Raw genomic sequence first — 20,317 nt, 5'->3', positions numbered from 1 at the left:
TTCGATTAATCCAGATTCACACTAGGAACTCCCATATTTGGGGGTAAAGTGCTCCCTAACAAATTCAGCTCTGAGATGTAGAGAACACCACATTTTAATGGTGAATATTCTTTACCAACGCAATTTGAGGCGGACATAATGTCTATGTGTCTACCGCGTTTTTTTTCCGTGAAAGGATCAACAATTAGCTTCCACAAAATGCCCTTTAAAACAATAACATCAGCAGAGCTATTACCAAATTTCACACTCCCTGTATTTTATTTCGTCAACCTTTATAAAGTTTTTGTAGACGACAAGGAAATTCCACTACACCCCAGTGTGGAATTTTAGAAATGACATGACCGGTGGGGGTATTGTAGATACAGGAGCAACTACTAGCCGTTTTCCTCAATTTTTTTATACTGAATTCCGCTACGTATTCAGACAGGAAGTACAAGATATTCTTATGGATGCTCCATTTGGAGCTTTTGACACTTGCTATGAAACGGATCTGAGGGGTCCTGAATCAAAATTTCCTGTTGTAAAGTTATACTTTGGCAGAGAAAACCCAAATAATTTGTTGTTACTGGCCCAAGATCGGGTCTTGGTGCACATTAGTGGGAACTACTGTCTGTCTTTTTTGGGACGGTACCAATCCGTTGCAATTTTAAGAGCTAGTCAACTCCAAGGTGTAGGGTTAACTTTTGATACTTCAGCAAATACTTTGTCCTTTGACTTAGATGCATGTGATTGAGTAACTTTGCAAAATTTATATGTTGCAATCTAAAGTTGTACCTCAACTTGATAGTGAGTATTTGATGAAAGGATGCTTACAAATATTTCTATGCAAATTATCTCAATCATTTTCGGCTACTAGATTCTGGATAGTTTATTTATACATATTAAATGATTCTTTGACAAACAATACAGGGTTCGAGCCAAAGCTACCCGTACCAATAATGGTGGCTCTGCTCTTGCTTCTAGTCCACATGCAATTGTATTTCAGCGTCCCCGGTTTGGTCATCCACTCGAGCAATCACAGCAACAGTCTGATAAGCTTCTTGCATCTTTGGCCTTTGATCAGGAATGAATTTCATACAGTTACTTGCAAGTTCAAGTAGATGCATTATCATAGCATCAAATCCTTGGCCTAGCAGTAGTGTATCCACATCAAGAGGACTTGCAAAAGAGCTGCTGGAAAAATTTAGACTCGAACAGCTCAATTGGTAAGATTCCTTCCTTGTTAAAAGCTCGAGAAGCACAACCCTGAATCGATAGACGTCTTTCTTGTAAGTTGTAAAGTCTAAAGACTCGACCATTGGTGATAGACTCAAGTTAGAACCTTTGTCATTTGGTTTTTCCAGTGTTGCATCCCAAAAATTAGATATCTTGGGATCAAGATTTGCATCGAGCACGATAGATTGTGTGCTTATGTTACTATGCACAACATGACCATGATGAAGCCAAGCCAGGGCTTTCGCGACGCCAGTGGCAATGTTAACCCTTAGAGGAAAGTCCAAGAGTCTTGCCTTGTCGTCGGTTGAATGTAACCACTCATGTAAGTTTCTATTAGGCATGTATTTGTAAACTAGAAGTCGCTCGTCCCTCTCATAACAAAAGCCGATTATAGGCACTAAATTCTGATGCCTCAAACTACCTAGAGTTGTGATCTCGGAAACAAACTCTTCCTCCAAATCCTCTGAAACCTGGAGCCTCTTTATGGAAACTGTCCAGCCATTTTGGACCAGTGCTTTGAACACTTTTCCCAGCATTCCATTCCCAATTTCTTTGTCTTGGCTGAAATTCAAAGTCGCTTTTGATAGTTCCATAAAACTCGTTCTTGTAACAATCTTCTACAACTTTAAAATCTGTGGAAAAGAAATATAGCATTAGCACGTTATTTTTGTTCTATGTAACCACGGTTTGATTATGTAGTACTCTATGTGTTTCAATTTATGTGACATAATTTGACTGCGGTTAGAGTTTAATACTAAGTTTTTTTTTAAAACTTGTGGCTTAAACGTGGAATAACACGTGTGGCTACAAAATTTCTCATTAAGGGTAAAATGAAAGCATTAAGTTAAATAGTTTCCATATTAGAAAGTATCTGCCCGCCATTCTTTTCTTTTTTACGGGCTAACGAAGAAATACTGTCACATAAACTAGAACAGACGGAGTACTGTGTTGTTAAAATAAAAAAATAAAGAAAAAAGGCAGTTGTAAAACAGCAAAATGTTTACCTTCGGGCCGTTGTTTACTTGTTCTCTTTCAGGCCATTCCCTTGCATCAATCACCATTGCTTTTGTTCTCTTCTTGATCAACAGAAGTATCTTCTTTACACCACGTAAACCGAAGAAAAAAAGATATATACCTAGTAAAGTGAAAAGCGACCAACCTGTCACAAAACCACAAACAAACAGAATACGACTGTTTGATACACGTTCTATAACACATGCTTCTAGAGGACCTCCACAAAGTCCTGGATTATTTACATAAGATGCAGCTGAAACATCAGCATCCGTAAAATTTGGAACACTAAATGACTTAAGTTGCTGTAACGAGCCAATTTCAGGTGGAATTGGACCTTCTAGATTATTGTTATCTAATTTGAGGGTATTAAGAAAATTGCAATTTGCAATATTAGCTGGGATCGCGCCTGAGAATTGGCTGCTCGATAGATCAATAGTTACAGCGAATGTTATTAATTTGGATATATCGAAAGGGATGGTACCATTTAGCTTGTTGTTTGAAAGATCAGGAGTTACTAAAGAAGAGCAATTTTTTATGCCTCATGGAAACTCGCCGATTAGTCCCATGTCTGCTAGAGTCATTACAAAAAAAAGGTAATTTGCAGAGGTTGAAAGTTGCAATTCGCGGGGGTTTTAGCCTCCACTAATTGCTTGAGGAGGCTAAAACCCGTACGAATTGCAACTTTCAACCTCTGCAAATTATCCCTTTTTTGTAGTGATATAATGCTTATAACTCTGTTCTCATCATCATTCCAGCAATCCATTCCTCTAAATTTGCATATGAAACCTTCTGTCTGATTTTCGAAATTCGACCAAGAAGCCAAAATATTAAAAGGGTCTGCCAATGAGTCTTTTATCGATTTCAAGCAATAGATGTCACTCTGCAGCGCGTTGCATCTCAGAGATAAGCTGCAAAGTATGAAAAATGGTACTACTAAGTAAAAAATGTTGAAGCTGCACATTGTGTTAGTGTAAAATTTTCTTTCAGAAATATTGAGTTGTTTGGTTTTACAAGATGTGTAATCTACAAATGGTCAGCAGTTGACTTGGATCAATGGTAGAATGTTTCCAACCCGTTTTTTTCTCAACGTCTTAACTCCACAACTGCCAACTGTTTTTCTTCTTTTTACTTTTCTTGTATGCATTTATAATGCAATATTTTGATTTATGATTTATTTGGTATGTTTCGATATGATACAAATCATTCTTCGCAAAAGAATATTTTTCCCTGGGTGAACCTTGGAGCAAATAAAATTATCTCTACGTGACTTATGAGTTATGGGTTCTGACCGTGGAATTACATCAGGATATTCTGTCTGCAATACCCCTTGGGTGCAGCCCATCGCCGACCCTACATGGAAATTGTTGCATTTTTTTTTTTTTTTTTTTGTAAATTGCTGCTTGAAAACATTTGTTAACCTAAAATGGGACCATCAAAGACTCAAAGAAGCAAGTCTGCCACGGCATCTTCTATTATTGCTTTGACTATTAGCTTCAGGTAGGTGCCAAAGTAGACGTAGATGATCTGTTGAAAACATATCGACATATATTACTTCCTCCGTCTCAAAAAGATTGTCTTAATTTAATTTGACACAAAATTTAAGAAACAAAGGAAGACTTTGAAATATGTGATCCAAAATAAGTCTTAGATATTTGTGTGACCGTAAATCATCTCATAAAGTTAAATTATTTCCAAATATAGAAAGGTGTCAATCTTTTTAGGACAGACTAAAGAAGAAAGGAAGACAATTTTTTTTTGGGATGGAGCGAGTATAATTTATGTGTCTTGCAATCATAAAGCAAAATTAAGAGTTTTGACCCTCGTATTCCAAACCCCATCACATAAATTGGGATAGAGGGAGTACTACATGATTACTCCCTGCGTCTCAAAATATTTGTCGTCCTTAATAAAAATACTTGTCTCAAAATATTTGTCGTTTTATTTACCCAAGATAAAATTGAATAGTTTTTCTCATTTGACCCTTGTATTAATTACATCAATGGGTTGATTTTGTGAGTTCACATACCAACATTTAAGAGATTTAATTATTAATGGAGTAAATATTTATTGAGGAGAGAGCATGATGAAATATGTTACGAGGGTAAAATAGTCAAAATGCTAGGCGTGTAAATGAATAATGCGGCAAATATTGAGAGACGGAGGGAGTAACTTCTTTAGCATTCAGAATAGAGATGGAAATCGAATAAAATAAAACATATTCAATTCTATACTGAATTTTGATAAACCTTTAAGGTTGTTAAAATTTGAATTTTTTTTATTACTCATGCACATGCATCTAAGTCAAAGGACAATGTGTTCTGTGAAGTATCAAAAGTTAATCCTACTGCTTGGAGTTGATTAGTTCCTATTACTGTGAAATCTTTATCCCGTCCTTTAAAAGCTAGGCAATATTGATCACCTATAAGCGTTACAACTCGTTCTTGAGCGAGAAACAACATCGAGCCTGGACTTTTACTGTCAAAGTACAACTTCACAACAGGAAAGTACACCTCACTGCCGTCTAGGTCAGCCTGATAGCAAGTGTCAAAATCTCCCACTGGATTTTCAACGATCGGAATATCTCCTACTTCAGGTCTAAATATGTAACGAAATATGATGTAAAAATCTTCGGGGAAATGTGTAATGGTAGTCCCCGTATCCACGACAACTCCACCGTGCATCTTTTTACCAAATTGCCACCACGACGGTTTGACCGGGACTTCCTTGTCGTTAACAAAATTTTTGTGAAGGTTGACAAAGTGCAAGTGAGGGTACTTGTAATTTGGTACTAATTTTTCCACTGTTGCATTTGGCCATGGGGCTTTATGGAAATTCAGGGTAGACGAAGTTCCTAAATCAAACTTGGGAGGCAAAAAGAAAATACCGTCGCATTAAGTTGCGATGGTAAAGAATATCCACCTGGAATTTTTCAGTTTACTCTACTTCCAAGGCCAGCAACCCCAAAATACGAACCACTAAATCGAAATGCCGCACTATTTGATTTTTTCCATATCCAAACATAATCCTCTTTGATTTATGGTCTAATGTAAAAGTAATCACCTCAGATGCCATGAAACCTATTGATCTAATTCCACTTTCATATGGCATGTCATAGCGACAATAGTGCATTTGTTCAATACATTCAAAATATGGTTCCTCAGTCATGCAACTCGAGTTTTCTTTAAGGCAATCAACGTTTTGGAATGTTTTCATTCATATCATATATATATATATATATAAAAGCAGGCAAAAGGCCTGCTGACGTGGCACTCCGTAAAGCCAAGAAACCTAATTATCTTTTTCCTCCTTTTTTAAATTTTTATATAAACACTAATTATAATATTTTACAGAAAAGCCAAAGGCAACACATTTTCCCGCCAAACAAAGGCAACGCTTCGGTCCGGTAAAAAGAGAATAATGCACCGTTTACTATATTCCACAAGTCCAAAAGCATCTAACTGAATCCTCCGTAAACAAGGCCATATATACTGCAACCTTTCTGAAAGAACACATGTTGTCAAGGCATACTTTGTTGGCAAAAGAGAGAATTTGAAGGAGAAGAAAGTCCGGCAACTGACTGATCCGAATTTCAACTCCGGTGACTCTTTCTTCGGTTTCTTCGTTTCTTCAACTCCGGTAATTTATACATTTGCACATTCTTCTGTTTCTTTGACGATGAATCCGCGGAAGACACGTGTTCTCTGTTTTGGGTGCTGCAAGGCTAGGGTTTTGGATGCTTTTACAGTGGTCTTTTTCCCTTTTTCTATTGAAGGGGCGTTAACAGGTTTTCCAGTGCACTACTTTGCGTTTCATTGCTTTTTCCCATTCTACTGTTCTCTAAATTGAATCTGTGCCTTTCGGAAAAAAATTATTCTATGCCTCATTTAACTTTTCTGAACATTTTCCATTTTTGTATTTCCTTTTTTTAATAAAGTATATGAGAAAAAAAATTGAAAATTAGAGTCTAAAATATAAATATCCTTCCATTCTCTTGCCCCTGTTTCATATTTTCTATGTTCATCACTTAGGAGTATTTAGTATCACTCCCTCTGTCCCGAATTAGTTGTCAGGTTTTGATTCTCGAGAGTCAATTTGACAACGTGATCTTCTTCCACATACATCATTTTCGATATAAACAAGAGGTGACTTTTCTTTTTTGATCAAGTAAACAAGAAATGATGTTTGCACTTCAATTTTACACATTATACAAAAACAAGGCAGAAAACTGAAAGATAGTAATCCAATTGTTTACATACAACACATACCAAGCTAGGCTCCGGAACCTGTCTTCCTTAAGACTTTAATTAAAATTATGCTGTAGCATTATATTTTTAACGAAAAGTTGATCTAAGAGGAGGTGAGGTGACACCTTTTAGGCTAGCATTAGTAAGCACTTTTTTTTGGGTTAATTTTTTGACCCTTTCGTCTCATATTTTTCTTACAATATTTGTTGAAAAATGAAGTCACTTTATCAAAAAATCTTTAACTACCTACGTTCATTTCATTGCTCAATTACAAGGGATTTTTTTTTTTTTTGTAGAATTGTTCCTTTTCATATTTCAATTTGTATTAATATTCTGAACTTCCATGCCTTTCATATTCATAACCTTCAAAAAAGTTACTGTATTAGGCAAGTAATGACATGATTTTATGATCAATGCTTATATGTATGCAAATACATGAGATATAACCAAGGGTACCAGGGACGGAAAAAAAAAAGTCTTTTCTAAACGTGACTACATTTACAGTAAGATCATATCGTAAATTTACTTTTTTCTTTATGACTGCGCGAAGCGCGGATAAATTAACTATTAACTAATCTACATATAATATAAAGCTAGGCATAAACAATCCTATGTGGCTGTCACGCCCCGAACCATGGCCTGGACGTAACACGGCACTCGGTGCCTGACTGCATGTGACCGAGCGAACCACATGACTTGCTAAATCATCATGATGCATAATATAAGCGGACTATAACGTGAATGCATGATGAGCCTTTATAAAACATAATGAGTCATAATACTTAATAAAGTACTTGTTTAAACATGAGTGAGCCAAAATGGCTATACGACTCCAAATGTTTGACTTGACATAACTGACTAGTCTAGTCTATGAAACCTCTATCATGAGTTTGACTAGAAAACATACTTACTGGGACAAGGCCCCCAACATACCTTTAAATGCAAGACTAAATAAAGTAATACAATGTCTAAACCCCGAATGAGATGGGGCTCACCAATAAGCTGGTACGAGCAAATCCTAAGGATCAGAAGCGTCGTCCTGTAAATTCGTACCTGCATCGTGAAATACAGGCCCCCGGGCAATAAAAGGGAACGTCAGCACATTGAATGTACTGGTATGTAAAACAACTGAATGAAATATCATGGGACATGAAATAACATGTTAAGAACTGAAGCTGAAAACCTGGACCTGAACATGAGCATGAGTACATAACATGAAATTTAAACTGAAACTGAGTACTGGAACTGAACATAAACATGGGTACTGTAAGCATGAGATAATCTGTAATACCGACATGATCCACCACGGGGATAAACGTGGAGTCTGATCTCTGCCCGATCAGCTAAGCTGTCTCATACCTTGCCGGGGCACGAGACATGAATCTGACATGAATGGATCCAAATCCCTCAATGGGGAAAATATGAAGAAATCGTCCTATCTGGGCGGAGCGATCCTTATCCTACGTTGGCATACGTAGTTCCAGGCTATCTGAGCCTTCTCGGTATTAATACAACTCCCGAACATGAAAATAATATAGTTGGCTAAGAAGCCCATGACTTTCGTGAATTTACTTGTGCTTGTCTTAAAATCATGATTTCACTAAATAACTTGTAACCATGTTTTCATGAAATAACTTGTAAACATGTACTTGATCATGAGAAATACAATAGTTCATAATCATATATTTGTAATTGACTTGAAAACATGCTTGTAATTTGTAAAAATAAAATTTACAATTTCATATGAATATAATGAGAACACATGAGGAAGAATTCATGATTCATGGATTAAGCTAGGAATCCTAATGTCCGTAATGGAAGATTAGGAATACAATAACGAACATAGATACGAAATTCATGTACATACATACATAATTACGGGCTACCAATATGTTGGGTTTAATGCCCTAGGATTTGAACTTCATAGATTTTACGAAAACGGATCATGGGGAAGAACGTAGAGATTCCCACATGTGGATGGAAGTTCTACATACCTTAACTTCCGCTTTTGAGCGTATCACAATGTCCTTCAATCCCTTCAACTTTAATCTATAGCAATACAGGACATAGGGACTCTATATTAGCAACAATATCCATGTTTTGTTCATCTAAGCATTTTATCAAACACTTGGTGGGCATGAAGCTCCACAACCTTCATTAATGGTGTTTTCTTCCCCCAATCCCCATTCTATTACTTCTAGTTGATTCTACAATCTCAATTAGATGTAATTGACATCATTCTTCATCACCCATATGAATACAACAATCCCAAGTCAACAATCCAAAAACCCTAGCATAGTTCGTATAATTCTCTTTGTCAAACCCATTTACTATTCTCCCAAGAACTTATCAACACTTTAATCATCATGAAACATCATAAAACTTACCTTAGTTATTGTAGGAATAAGCCTTGAGTTGAAATGCTTCACTTGAACAAAACCCTAGTTCGACCTCCTATGGAATTTCTTGACTTGAATGGATTTGATGTGTTTCTCACACTTAGTTTTTGTGGATTGATGAAGTGGATCTTTTGTTTCACTTGGATTCTTGCATATGAAGTGTTTGGATGGCTCTAGAGAACCTTGAGTCGTGTAGGAGAAATGGGAATGAAAAAAATGGGTTTGGGTCTCTTATTAACATCTTAAAATCTGACTCATCGGGCAATTCTACGCCCATTTTTACGGACCATCAAACTGTTTGACGGACAGTCAAAATGGTCCGTAAAACCACCCAGCAAAAATTGAGTTTCTGTGACCATTTTACGCTGTCTTGAGTCAATTTGACGGACCGTATAATTGTTTTACGGACCGTCAAAATGAACCGTAAAACTGCCCAGCAAAACATGGTCTTCTGTGACCATTTTACGGACCGTATAATTGTTTTACGGACCGTCAAAATGTTATACGGACCGTAAAAATGAACCGTAAAACGGAACAACAAAATATGATTCTCTGTGACCATTTGACGGACCGTATAAATGTTTTACGGACCGTCAAAGTGTTCTACGGACCGTCAAATGGTCCGTCAAAATTCTCCTGCTCGGACAGTCTGTCGTATAATGGGCATAACGTTTTACACAGATGTCCGATTGAGGCCCGTAATATACCGTTGGAAATCTATTTCAAGGGGATACAACTTTAATCAAGGAAGTTTTCCCAAATTCCAAATTAATAGAGGGGTTATGGTCGTTGGAAGTAAGACCTTCCATAAACTCGCTTGAAAACACACCCCGTAGAGTGCCTTCCAACTTTTCTTTGCCCAAAGACATTTCTTATGACTTAATTGGTTTTCAAAACACTTCTTATAACCCTCATCTTGGTTCCATTATATTATCATCTTATGAGTCAAACTTTCGTCCGAAGTTACGAGGTGTTACAATATCTCCCCCTTGGGATCATTCGTCCTCGAATGATAACCATTCGGGATTCTACAAAAATTTTGCCAGAGTTTCCCCTGTAATAAGGCACTACCAACCTGTCACAACAACCCATAATATCATTGCCTCATAGGGCTACATCACAATAGCATTTTAAATTGGCCACACACGACCAAAAACATGAAAAGAAAGCTTACATACCTCAAAATCTTGGCGCTTCATCATAAATCTCTTCTGCGGGCTGAAACAAATGTGGGTACCTGGATTTCATATCCTCCTCGGCTTCCCATGTAGCTTCCTCAACTTTCTGGCTCCTCAACAGGACTTTCACTGAGGCTACTTCCTTAGTTCTCAACTTGCAAACTTGATGCTCAAGAATGGCTACGGGAATCTCCTCATAGGTGAGGCCATCCTTAACTGTTATAGTATTAGCAGGAATAACCAACGATGGGTCTCCTACACACTTTATCAACATGGATACATGAAACACTGGGTGAACAGCAGCCAAATCTTGTGGCAACTCAAGTTCATAAGCTACTAGACCAACCTTTCGTAGAATTCTGTAAGGTCCAATATATCTGGGACTAAGCTTCCCTTTCTTGCCAAATCTCATAACACCTTTCATGGGTGAGACTTTAAGGAACACCCAATCATCAACTGAAAATTCTAAATCCCTTCGTCTCACATATGTATAAGACTTCTGGCGACTCTGAGCTGTTTTCAAACGCTCCTGTATTAACTTGACTTTCTCCATAGCCTGATAAACCAAATCTGGTCCTAACAACCCTGCTTCACCAACTTCGAACCAACCAATTGGTGATCTACACCTTCGCCCATACAGAACTTCAAATGGTGCCATCCCAATACTAGTATGATAACTGTTATTATAAGAAAACTCAATGAGAGGCAAGTGATCATCCCAATTACCTTTGAAATCCAAGACGCATGCTCTCAACATATCCTCCAGAGTCTGAATAGTACGCTCTGCCTGGCCATCCGTTTGTGGATGAAAAGCTGTGTTGAGGTTCACCTTGGTACCCAATCCTTTCTGAAAGGATTTCCAGAAATTTGCTGTAAACTGAACACCACGATCTGAAATAATGTACACTGGTGTCCCATGCAATTTGACAATCTCCTTAACATACAGTTTGGCATAATCTTCTGCTGAATATGTGGTCTTGACTGGCAAAAAGTGTGCTGACTTAGTAAGCCAGTCAACGATCACCCAAATAGAGTCATGTCTCTTAGCTGAACGAGGTAAACCTGATACAAAATCCATATTGATCATTTCCCATTTCCAGACAGGAATATCAATATTCTGAGCCAAGCCACCAGGCCTTTGGTGTTCGGCTTTCACCTGCTGACAGTTCAGGCACTTAGCCACAAAATCTGCCACATTCTTCTTCATATCGTTCCACCAGTAAATCTCCTTGAGATCATGATACATCTTAGTGGAACCTGGGTGAATGGAATACCTGGAATTGTGAGCTTCTGACATGATTCTCTCTCTGAGCCCATCTACATCTGGGACACATAATCTGCCTTGGTACCTTGAGGTACCATCATCTCTCCCTTGTTCAAAAGTCGTTGTCTTATGCTTGTGAATCCACTCCTTCAGCTGCAATAAATAGGGATCACTAAATTGCTTCTCCTTGACTTCTACGACTAAAGAGGAAAGAGCACTATTCTGAACAACCACACCACCATCCTCAGATTCCAAAAGTCGAACTCCAAGATTGGCCAAACGGTGAACTTTCTTTGTCATAATTCTCTTATCCACGTCCACGTGGGCTAAACTCCCCATGGAATGCCGACTAAGAGCATCAGCTACAACATTCACTTTTCCCAGATGATAAAGAATATCCACATCATAATCCTTAAGCAATTCGAGCCATCTCCTCTGTCTAAGATTTAGCTCCCTTTGCTTGAAGATATACTGCAGACTTTTATGATCTGTGAAAATATCAACATGCACTCCATACAAATAATGACGCCATATCTTAAGTGCAAAAACTACAGCTACCAACTCTAAGTCATGAGTCGGATAATTCTTTTCGTGAACCTTGAGCTGACGAGATGCATAAGCTACAACCTTACCATGCTGCATTAAGACACATCCGAGACCAACTCCCGAAGCATCACAATAAACCACGAATCCTTCAGTTTCCTCTGGCAAGGTCAAAACTGGAGCAAAAGTCAATTTTTTCTTCAACTCTTCAAAGCTTCTCTCACAAGCATCTGACCATTGGAACTTAACTTTCTTCCATGTCAACTTAGTCAATGGAGCAGAGATAGAAGAAAATTCTTCTACAAAGCGTCGATAATAGCCTGCCAGACCCAAGAAACTTCTTATATCAGAAACTGAGATGGGTCTGGGACAACTCTTTACGGCGTCAATCTTTTGAGAATCAACTTTAACTCCTTCACCCGAGATCACATGGCCTAAGAATGCTACTGATTTAAGACAAAACTCACACTTTGAGAATTTTGCAAAAAGCTCACGATCCTTAAGAGTCTGCAACACTATTCTGAGATGTTCGGCCTCTGTCACGACCCGACTAGGGGCCGCGACAGGTACCCGGGGCTAACTACCGAGCACCAATCGTTCTATGTCTCATCATACTCATTTAATGCTCTTTTATCACTTTTATACTCAAATCGTAGGAAAATCATATTCCATATGAAACATAAATACTTATATATATACCTCTTGGCCATCAAAATAACATTTATACTAAATAGCATCTCGTGAGACCATCTAACCCACACTGCGTATCTACGAGCCTCTACTGGAGTGCTAGACATAAGGATGGGACAAGACCCCGTCATGCCCAAAATATACATGTACACAAAAGGGTAATCATAACCACCTCCGAATAATGGAGTGCTCTCAAATCAGCTGCTAGCTCCTATGAGTCTGGATCGAGCTCACCTCCTTGTCTACCTGTGGGCATGAACACAGCGTCCAAAGAAAACGGACATCAGTACGAATATTGTACTGAGTATGTAAGGCATAACAATGAAAATACGTCAATGAGATAAATGAAGCATCAATACGGAGCAACTATATATGACTGTAACTTATAGAAGAAATAGCACATGCTGACTTACTCATAATCATCATCATCTCATATATGCAATAATGTATAAGCTGCCCGTCCATATAGGTACGGTGTGATAATGTATAAGCTGCCAGTCCATATCGGATCGGTGTGATAATCATAGCCTGCGTCCAGGACTCCCGCGTCCGGGGTATAAGCAGCCCACTATAGTGGTGTGTATGTCTGCCCGTCCATATAGGAGTGGTGTAATATCATCTTCATAATATGATCATCATTATATACTCATCATAATACATGCGTAAGAACTCATGGACAACTATACTTTGTCGGGGTGACGTAGGGGCGTGATCCCCCGACTTTATTATGGACATCTACAAGTATTCTGCCTCACCATGAAGGAAGTAGTGTATAAGGTGAGTGTATGCCATAACAGATATCTGTAACTTAATAATGTTTTACCTCACCTTGAAGGGACAATACATAAGGTGAGTGTATACAATACATGACATACTTAACTTAATGGTATTCTGCCTCACCTCGGAGGTAACAATTATGAGGTGAGTGTATACTACATACGACATCATTATCATTATAGGAACGTCATAACACGAACTCTAGAGTCTTTAGACTCAAGCTTATCATCATTGTACTCATAACATATCTCTTATCTCATATAGCTATTCATGATCATAGACTCTTGACTTTCTGGGGTATATATAGAGAATTCATGTAGAGAAAGGAGAATCACACCATCGGATTCATGCCATAGAAAGAAAGGACTAGCCTCACATACCTTTTATATTTAACTATTCTATCGCTTGCTTGTTCTCCTTTGATGCTCACGTTTCTACCTTCAAGAGAAGTCGTATTAACATTAGTCAATCGATTACTTAAACGTGCTTACTATTTCTAGGAAAATTTGGGCAGCATTTCCTTTGTTTATACTACTCTCCCCATGCCATATTTCAACTCCCAAACATCAATAATAGCATTCATAATATCATCGTCATTATTCAATTCCAACAATTTACTCTCATGGTCATCCATAGTCATAATCATACTACAACCTTACCTTCATCCCCATATAATGTTTCTCCTATGTTCTTGATATCATTTATAACATAGCTATACTCGTAACATACGAAGAATCATGATTCATATTAAGCTACAACTCAAAAACGTTACTATTCCCATATTTGTAACCCATTTTCTACACTCTCCTATAATCCAAGTGTTTCAACGTATAAATACTTTAATCATCATGAGAAAGTCATAAAACTTACCTTAGATGGTGTATGAACAAGCCTTGAGTAGAATTCCTCCTTTTGCACCAAAACCCTTCTTCACCTTCCTTGGGATTTCTTGAAAGAGATGAACTTTCAATCAAGTTTTATACCCCTTGTTCCATGAATTTTGTGTTGTTGATCTTGATTTCCCTTTGATTTTTCTTGTGGATGAATATTGTAGTGGGTTCTAGAGGGTTCTTAGAGAGAAGTGGTGTGGAAAATGAAATGAATTTATGAACTTGGGTCCTCTTTTTAATGGCTTGAAATCTGATCCTTCGGGCAATTCTACGCCCATTTTTACGGACCGTCAAACTGTTTGACGGACCGTAAAAATGCCCAGCAAAATATGAGTTTCTGTGACCGTTTTACGCTGGTCTGGGTCCATTTTACGGACCGTAAAAATGTTTTACGGTTCGTCAAATATTTCTACGGGCCGTCAAATGGTCCGTAGAACTTCTCTGCTCAGACAGTCTGTCGTAGAATGCCCATAACCTTTGATCCCGATATGCTGTGAGGTCCCACGATCTATGGTTGGAAAGCTCTTTCCATTATCTACAACTTTATGCCTGTGGTGTTTTTCCCACATTCCAACTTTATAATAGCGTTTTGGCCCCTCCAAACCAGATCATCCGAAAATGTTTTCCTTAACTCGCCCTTTTGGATGGCTTATGCCCATATTTGGCTTATGGGTCCTTCTTGACACTTACTTAACACGTCATTACCATTATAAGGGACATTATAACCCTTCTCCAAAATTTCATTAAGCTATCATTAATTCGATACTCGAAATTATTTCCCGATACACAACATATACCTTGCTTTCCTTAACAACTTTCGTCTCCTACCTCCAATGTCTTTGAAATCTCATTTAGAATCATTCAATATTATTTCTTACTTATCAAAACATCGTATGCATCATGCCCTTCGTAAGTCAATTCACTGTGCATGAACGAAAATTTTTCCGAGGTGTAACAGCCTCATTACGGGAATACACCAAAATATCGTCAATGAAGACAATGACGAATAAATCGAGATAAGGCTTGAAGACCCTGTTCATAAGATCCATGAAAGCAGCTGGCGCATTTGTCAACCCAAATGACATAACAAGAAATTCAAAATGGCCATAACGGGTCCTGAAAGCTGTCTTTGGAATATCAGCTTCCTTAACCTTCAACTGATGATAGCCGGTTCTAAGGTCAATCTTGGAATAACATTGGGCGCCTTGCAGTTGATCAAATAAGTCATCGATTCTGGGAAGAGGATACCTGTTCTTAATGGTGACCTTGTTCAGCTGACGGTAATCTATACACATGCGTAAAGAACCATCCTTCTTTCGGACAAATAAGACTGGTGCACCCCAAGGCGAGGCACTAGGCCTAATAAACCCCTTATCAAGCAAATCTTTCAACTGGGCTTTTAACTTTTTTAACTCCGCTGGAGACATTCTGTATGGCGGAATAGATATCGGCTGAGTATCGGGAAGTAAATCAATTCCAAACTCAATCTCCCTGTCAGGAGGGACTCCTGGAAGATCTTCTGGGAAAAATTCCGGAAATTCGTTTACAACTGGTACTGATTGAAGAGTTGGAGTCTGAGCATCTGAATCTTTGACTCGAACTAGGTGGTAGATATAACCTTTGGAAATCATTTTTCTGGCCTTTAAGTAAGAAATGAACCTACCCCTGGGTACTACTGAATTACCCTTCCATTCTATGACTGGCTCATTAGGAAACTCGAATCTTACCACTTTAGTTCTACAACATACTGTGGCATAACATGAAGCTAACCAATCCATACCCATGATCACATCGAAATCTACCATTTCCAATTCTGCTAAATCAACTATGGTTCTGCGGTGGTAGACTAAAACTGGGCAACCCCTATACATATGTCTAACTGTGAGTGATTCCCCAACGGGGGTGGACACCTCAAAGGGTTCATACAATTTTTCAAGTTCAACACCAAATTTCTTAGCAACAAAAGGGGTTACATAAGATAGGGTGGATCCTGGGTCAATAAGGGCATATACATCGAAAGTGAAAACTGTTAAAGTACCTGTAACAACATCTGCTCGAGCTTCTGTATCCTGGCGGCCTGTCAATGCATACATGCGGTTTCGCCCACCGCTAGTGTTTCCAGACCTAGCTGCATTGTCCCCCCGCTGGGCCTGAATATTACGAGGGACTGCTGGATTTGTGGGCTGCGCCACGTTACCTCCGGTACCTTGCTTAGCTGACGGACAATCTTTCTGAAAATGGCCTCTCTGGCCACAACCATAACATATATTCATGCCCATGCGACACTCACCTGAGTGTCTCTTATTACACTTGCCGCATATCGGATAAGTATAAGTCGACTGACCCCCACTAGCTTGAGAGTACGAGGTTGATGGCCTGAAATTCGGCTTCTTATCATTGCGGAACTTAGGAAGTGGGGCACTTGCTGTGGACAGAGCAGGTACTGCTGACCTGTTCTTAAAGAATTTCCTGTTTCGATTCCCGCTGAACTGTCCGGTAGACTTGACCCTTTTGTTGAACTCCTTGTCTTTCTCTTTTTGTAAGGTTTCTTCCTCCTTTAGCCTTGTTTCCATGCCCTGCACAAAAGCAACCATCTTGGAAATAGTCATGGTCCCATTTTGTGCAACAATATTGGCTCCATCATACAAATGGGAATCAAGGCCTCCAACGAATCTTCTCACTCTTGCCCTCATATCAGGTACCATGTGTGGGGCATGCTTCGCCAGGCTAACGAACTCCAAATAGTATTCTTGAACTGGCCTGCCATTTTGCTTGAGCTTTAGGAACTGTTCAGCCTTAGCCTCTCTGAGCTCTACTGGCATAAAGTGGTCTAGGAATGCACTAGCAACTTCATCCCAAGTAGCATCAGGCGCATTCTCACCTCGGGACAATTCCCAAGATTCATACCACGTGTTAGCAATACTCTGTAGCTGATGAGCTCCAAAAGTAGCTGCTTCGGTTTCGGTAACTGTCATAATCCTGAAGATCTTTTGGAGAGCATCAATGTAGTCCTGAGGGTCTTCATCTTTCTTCGTCCCCGTGAATACTGAGGGATTCATTCTGAGAAAATCCTTCGCCTTAGAAGACTCTCCATTACCTCCTGAACTTGACCCATATTCCTGACGTTGGGCCTGAGCTTCTACCAGCTGGGTGAGCATGTTGATAGCACTCCTAACATCCCTATCTGAAGCATTAGGAGGTGTAACAGTAGAGGCGGTTGGAGCTGTTGCCTGAGTCGGAACAGTATCTTCGTGAGCTACTTCGGCGGCAGCCCTTTGCCTGGTGGCTGTGTGTTTCTTCTTGTAAGTTCTTTTGTAAGGCATTTTCTGAAAACACGTACACACACGAATTAGGAAGTCATCCTAAAAATACAGCTCTAACTGCACGATCTAGATTATGAAAGAAATGAGACAATCCTGAATATCTTGGTGGTCAACTGTTTATATGTGTGGGGCCCTCACACATATAAAAGAGACCCCACTGGACACGGTTTCATAGACTCCCTAAAGATCTTGAACCTAGGCTCTGATACCAAGCTTTGTCACGCCCCGAACCATGGCCTGGACGTAACACGGCACTCGGTGCCTGACTGCATGTGACCGAGCGAACCACATGACTTGCTAAATCATCATGATGCATAATATAAGCGGACTATAACGTGAATGCATGATGAGCCTTTATAAAACATAATGAGTCATAATACTTAATAAAGTACTTGTTTAAACATGAGTGAGCCAAAATGGCTATACGACTCCAAATGTTTGACATGACATAACTGACTAGTCTAGTCTATGAAACCTCTATCATGAGTTTGACTAGAAAACATACTTACTGGGACAAGGCCCCCAGCATACCTTTAAATGCATGACTAAATAAAGTAATACAATGTCTAAACCCCGAATGAGATGGGGCTCACCAATAAGCTGGTACGAGCAAATCCTAAGGATCAGAAGCGTCGTCCTGTAAATTCGTACCTGCATCGTGAAATACAGGCCCCCGGGCAATAAAAGGGGACGTCAGCACATTGAATGTACTGGTATGTAAAACAACTGAATGAAATATCATGGGACATGAAATAACATGTTAAGAACTGAAGCTGAAAACCTGGACCTGAACATGAGCATGAGCATTAGTACATAACATGAAATTTACACTAAAACTGAGTACTGGAACTGAACATAAACATGGGTACTGTAAGTATGAGATAATCTGTAATACCGACATGATCCACCACGGGGATAAACGTGGAGTCTAATCTCTGCCCGATCAGCTAAGCTGTCTCGTACCTTGCCGGGGCACGAGACATGAATCTGACATGAATGGATCCAAATCCCTCAATGGGGAAAATATTAAGAAATCGTCCTATCTGGGCGGAGCGATCCTTATCCTACGTTGGCATACGTAGTCCCAGGCTATCTGAGCCTTCTCGGTATTAATACAACTCCCGAACATGAAAATAATATAGTTGGCTAAGAAGCCCATGACTTTCGTGAATTTACTTGTGCTTGTCTTAAAATCATGATTTCACTAAATAACTTGTAACCATGTTTTCATGAAATAACTTGTAAACATGTACTTGATCATGAGAAATACAATAGTTCATAATCATATATTTGTAATTGACTTGAAAACATGCTTGTAATTTGTAAAAATAAAATTTACAATTTCATATGAATATAATGAGAACACATGAGGAAGAATTCATGATTCATGGATTAAGCTAGGAATCCTAATGTCCGTAATGAAAGATTAGAATTACAATAACGAACATAGATACGAAATTCATGTACATACATACATAATTACGGGCTACCAATATGTTGGGTTTAATGCCCTAGGATTTGAACTTCATAGATTTTACGAAAACGGATCATGGGGAAGAACGTAGAGATTCCCATATATGGATGGAAGTTCTACATACCTTAACTTTCGGTTTTGAGCGTATCACAATGTCCTTCAATCCCTTCAACTTTAATCTATAGCAATACAGGACATAGGGACTATATATTAGCAACAATATCCATGTTTTGTTCATCTAAGCATTTTATCAAACACTTGGTGGGCATGAAGCTCCACAACCTTCATTAATGGTGTTTTCTTCCCCCAATCCCCATTCTATTACTTCTAGTTGATTATACAATCTCAATAAGATGTAATTGACATCATTCTTCATCACCCATATGAATACAACAATCCCAAGTCAACAATCCAAAAACCCTAGCATAGTTCGTATAATTCTCTTTGTCAAACCCATTTACTATTGTCCCAAGAACTTATCAACACTTTAATCATCATGAAACATCATAAAACTTACCTTAGTTATTGTAGGAATAAGCCTTGAGTTGAAATGCTTCACTTGAACAAAACCCTAGTTCCACCTCCTATGGAATTTCTGGACTTGAATGGATTTGATGTGTTTCTCACACTTAATTTTTGTGGATTGATGAAGTGGATCTTTTGTTTCACTTGGATTCTTGCATATGAAGTGTTTGGATGGCTCTAGAGAACCTTGAGTCATGTAGGAGAAATGGGAATGAAAAAAATGGGTTTGGGTCTCTTATTAACATCTTAAAATCTGACTCATCGGGCAATTCTACGCCCATTTTTACGGACCGTCAAACTGTTTGACGGACCGTCAAAATGGTCCGTAAAACCACCCAGCAAAAATTGAGTTTCTGTGACCATTTTACGCTGGCTTGAGTCAATTTGATGGACCGTATAATTGTTTTACGGACCATCAAAATGAACCGTAAAACTGCCCAGCAAAACATGGTCTTCTGTGACCATTTTACGGACCGTCAAAATGTTATACGGACCGTAAAAATGAACCGTAAAATTGAACAACAAAATATGATTCTTTGTGACCATTTGACGGACCGTATAAATGTTTTACGGACCGTCAAAGTGTTCTACGGACCGTCAAATGGTCCGTCAAAATTCTTTTGCTCGGACAGTCTGTCGTATAATGGGCATAACTTTTTGCACAGATGTCCGATTGAGGCCCGTAATATACCGTTGGAAAGTTATTTCAAGGGTCTACAACTTTCATCAAGGAAGTTTTCCCAAATTCCAAATTAATAGAGGGGTTATGGTCATTGGAAGT

At 38.8% G+C, this 20,317-nt stretch overlaps 1 protein-coding gene and 1 pseudogene across 1 annotated transcript; both read right to left on the bottom strand.

Moving 5' to 3' along the window:
• Positions 1–161: 161 nt before the first annotated feature.
• On the bottom strand, positions 162–3,297 carry LOC132602036 (probably inactive leucine-rich repeat receptor-like protein kinase At5g48380; annotated as a pseudogene).
• Positions 3,298–4,511: 1,214 nt separating this feature from the next.
• On the bottom strand, positions 4,512–17,537 carry LOC132602732 (aspartic proteinase nepenthesin-1-like). The gene is made up of 2 exons (XM_060315511.1): positions 17,339–17,537; positions 4,512–5,080 (listed from the first exon to the last, which is right to left on the bottom strand). Exons 1-2 carry the CDS (start codon positions 17,535–17,537, stop codon positions 4,512–4,514), a joined length of 768 nt encoding a protein of 255 aa, XP_060171494.1.
• Positions 17,538–20,317: the final 2,780 nt, after the last annotated feature.

Source organism: Lycium barbarum, chromosome 7 (genome assembly GCF_019175385.1).
Source record: "Lycium barbarum isolate Lr01 chromosome 7, ASM1917538v2, whole genome shotgun sequence".
Taxonomy (NCBI): Eukaryota; Viridiplantae; Streptophyta; class Magnoliopsida; order Solanales; family Solanaceae; genus Lycium; species Lycium barbarum.
Note: the sequence above shows the minus strand (reverse complement) of the source record. Positions and strands in the feature narration are given on the sequence as shown.

Excerpts from the sequence above, each read along its gene's own strand:
- LOC132602732 (XM_060315511.1), bottom strand. The coding sequence starts at position 17,537 with ATGCCTTACAAAAGAACTTACAAGAAGAAACACACAGCCACCAGGCAA. Across the intron at positions 5,081-17,338 it reads GGTAGAAGCTCAGGCCCAAC|GAACTTCGTCTACCCTGAAT; the intron begins GTCAGGAATATG and ends AGTTTGATTTAG.